Source organism: Nanorana parkeri, unplaced genomic scaffold (genome assembly GCF_000935625.1).
Source record: "Nanorana parkeri isolate BGI_ZX_2015 unplaced genomic scaffold, ASM93562v1 scaffold1066, whole genome shotgun sequence".
Classification (NCBI taxonomy): domain Eukaryota; kingdom Metazoa; phylum Chordata; class Amphibia; order Anura; family Dicroglossidae; genus Nanorana; species Nanorana parkeri.
Genome location: NW_017307334.1, coordinates 6,291 through 9,369, shown reverse-complemented (window position 1 = coordinate 9,369; position 3,079 = coordinate 6,291). Strand labels below are relative to the sequence as shown.

The 3,079-nt window shown below is 37.1% G+C and overlaps 1 protein-coding gene across 1 annotated transcript in view; it reads right to left on the bottom strand.

Annotated features, from left to right (window-relative positions):
* LOC108796144 (preprofallaxidin-5-like) overlaps window positions 1-1,030 on the bottom strand; it is an 11,469-nt gene extending 10,439 nt beyond the window's left edge. Inside the window, exon 1 of the mRNA XM_018567569.1 lies at window positions 933-1,030. Coding sequence (XP_018423071.1) covers window positions 933-1,006 — 74 coding nt within the window. The 5' untranslated portion in view covers window positions 1,007-1,030. The remainder of the gene's footprint in view (window positions 1-932) is intronic.
* Window positions 1,031-3,079: the final 2,049 nt, after the last annotated feature.

Sequence of the window (3,079 nt, the reverse complement as noted above, 5' to 3'; positions counted from 1 at the left end):
GGGGGGGGGGGGCACCTCCCGGAAATGAGAGGGACACCTCCCTGAAAGTGCTTCTTTCAGGTTGGGATCCCTGCTAACATGCCTGATAGGGGGCCGCATATGCCTGATCCAGCCAGCCCGGATCACCTCGGTATGACTCAGTGACTCTTCTGGAGACTCATGATTCTTTGACTGAGTGACTCTTCTGGAGACTCATGATTCTTTGACTCAGCGTACTATTGACTTCTTGGTTCTCAGTTCTGATTGGTTGCAGGGAGGGGCTGGCAGGAGCTGAGCTCTCTCACTCAAGGATCTTATTACAAATGCTGCTCTCCTATTCATTTAACACTGAGTTGTTTTAAACAAATCAGTTCAGTCAGAGGAATCATTTCATCCCGTTCATGAAAGGAATCGGTTCAAAAGAACGATTCGTTCATGAACTGGACATCAAAGTCAGTGGACAAGTGAGCTGTCACCATGTGCTGGGTCCTCCACTGTTAAGTCTGGTGTGGGCCACCAGTGGTGAGCAGAAGAGCATACAGCCTCTGTTCAATCCCTAGTCACTGGAGTGGACTTTATGGCAGTTGACACTGGGATACTGCGCACACAAGTGGCGTGATCTTACCTTCAGCCACCAGAACCCTGTTATCAAAGGCCCCTGCAAAGGTGCCAGTGTGACGCCTGCTATAGCAGTCACCTACCTCAGCTATCAAGCTGCCTCCTTGTGAGAGAACTCTGAAAATAGTTTTCAGCAAGGAGTTTGCAATATTGTCTTTCTGTAACCTAGAAGAACTGATATCTAGTGTCTAGTGGAGGAACTGTTCCATTCATTCATGTCCTTATTATTCCTGCTTTGACTGCATTGATGTGGTTTACAACTAAGAAATTCAGGGGAGTCCTCAAATTTTATGAAACATTTCTATACATTTTTGAACTACAAACCATATACTCACTTTTCTTCACAGACAGAAAAGGAGACCAATCCAAGGAAAAGCAGAAGTAAAAGGGATTTTTTCAAGAAAGACATCTTTGAAGACTGTCAGAAGTTTGTAACTAGAGAACATAAAATAAGATTAACTGGACTAATAGCACAGTCTATGTTTATATACAGGACAATTGCCCATCTGTATGACCAGTGTTTTTTTTTTTTATATGAGTACTATGTGTCACTATGTCAGTAAATATGAGAAAATATGAGATTAAAGCGCCACACCACAATTTAATCATTTGGATATAGATTTATTCCAAGGTAAGGTAAACGACTTTATCCTTACACCAACATTGTAAAGAACACCTCCTTCATTAGGGCTTAAAGTGGCAGATAACAGATACTGGACTGAGTTCAAATCATATGTTTTTGTTTTCCAGATTCTGTTAGTAGCTGGTTCATTTATCTGGGAACTTTAAGCCTAGATGAAGGGGGTCTTCTTGGACCCCCAAAATGCATTTCTTTTATCTTACCTTGGAAAAAATCTATATTTGGACATTTATATTTTGGTGTGTCAATTCGTTCTGAAATTTTCTCTGTTACAAACCAAGGAGACAATAGAATTCCTTTGTTGTGGAGAAGCTGCCAGCCCCACAAAACCAGACACCCTAGATAAATGCCTCCATACTGCCTATAACATTATTTTTTTATCAATACCCTGCAAAATGTAATTGTAATATTAGTAAATAGTACCACCTTTTAAATGTGCTGAGCAGATAGAAAACCATGATTTTTCCAATATTAATTTTATGATAAATTGGAAAGTATCCAGATTGAGCTACAAACATTTATAGGGTTATTCACAAAAGGGTGAAGAGTTTGGAGAAGGCCGGAGAAGTGAACAATCTAGGACAACATAGCTGAACTGGAAAAATTCTCCAATTCACCTCACTTTCCAGTTCAGCTATGTTGTCCTAGATTGTTCACTTCTCCTGCCTTCTCCAACCTCTTCACCCTTTTGTGAATAACCCTGTTAGAGATCATCTCAAACACTGGGCCATGTACACCAGGGTTTACATGTCACATGTTTCAGGGATACTTCTGGCAATAAAATTAGAAGTGAAAGCATATTTTTATCTTTGTCTGTAGCAATCCTTACCCCTAATTAACCTATCTTGCCTTTTACACTGTTTTGTCTTGTTTTTTAGCCAACATTAGTATATCAGGTGCTAAATCCAGATGTGGTAATAGGTGTAATGGTGGTACCACAATAAAATGAGAATTGTAGTAATAATTTAAGTATACCTTTAGTTTATAAATACTATATCTATGGGTGCTATTATGTCACATCATGCATGAGAAACAAATATATATATGACATTTAATAAATAATAAGTTTATTTTACAAAATAACTTCATTTTAACAGTTTTCTGTTTAAAAAAAAACTAAAACCTTTGGTAAAGCAGGGTCTTGCATTGTACATCCACTCATATATTGTAAGTATATTGACACAATTAAGTACAAATAAAATACATATTTAATTTACACAGCAACACATCCCAAAATAGTATGGTCCTTATTAGAAAGATACAACCTTATTTTGGTCAGCTTATTTCCCAAATGTGACAATTCCTCATGTATGGACTTGATGCTTGATGGTGTACTTGATATACAGTAGCAACACATGATTTGCATACTTGGAGTTTTGGACTATTAGGAAAGTCTTGCTTGCTCTATCATAGAATTATGAATGTTTTACTGAATGGACAGACACCATACAGGAATAAGATATCTATTTGATACCATGGAACTATATTGAGCAGTATGTAAATTTCATTTATCTCACTCATTAGGAGCTTTTTGCTTTTTTTTTAACATATCAGCTAAATAGCTATTGTATTCACTGCACACATCTAAATAGAACATCTGCTATCAGCTTCCATGTTCATCTTACAAATAGGGTTTGGTCTTGCTAATAAGGACCATAACATTTTGGGATGTGTTGCTATGTAAAGAAAATGATGTATTTGATTGCATCCATATACTTACAATATATGATTAGTTGTACAATGCAGGGCCCTACTTGAATGGAGGTTTTTTTAAAAAGAAAAATATTAAAATAAACTCATTTTGTAATGTAAACGTATGCTTAATTGGATGTATTCTATTTT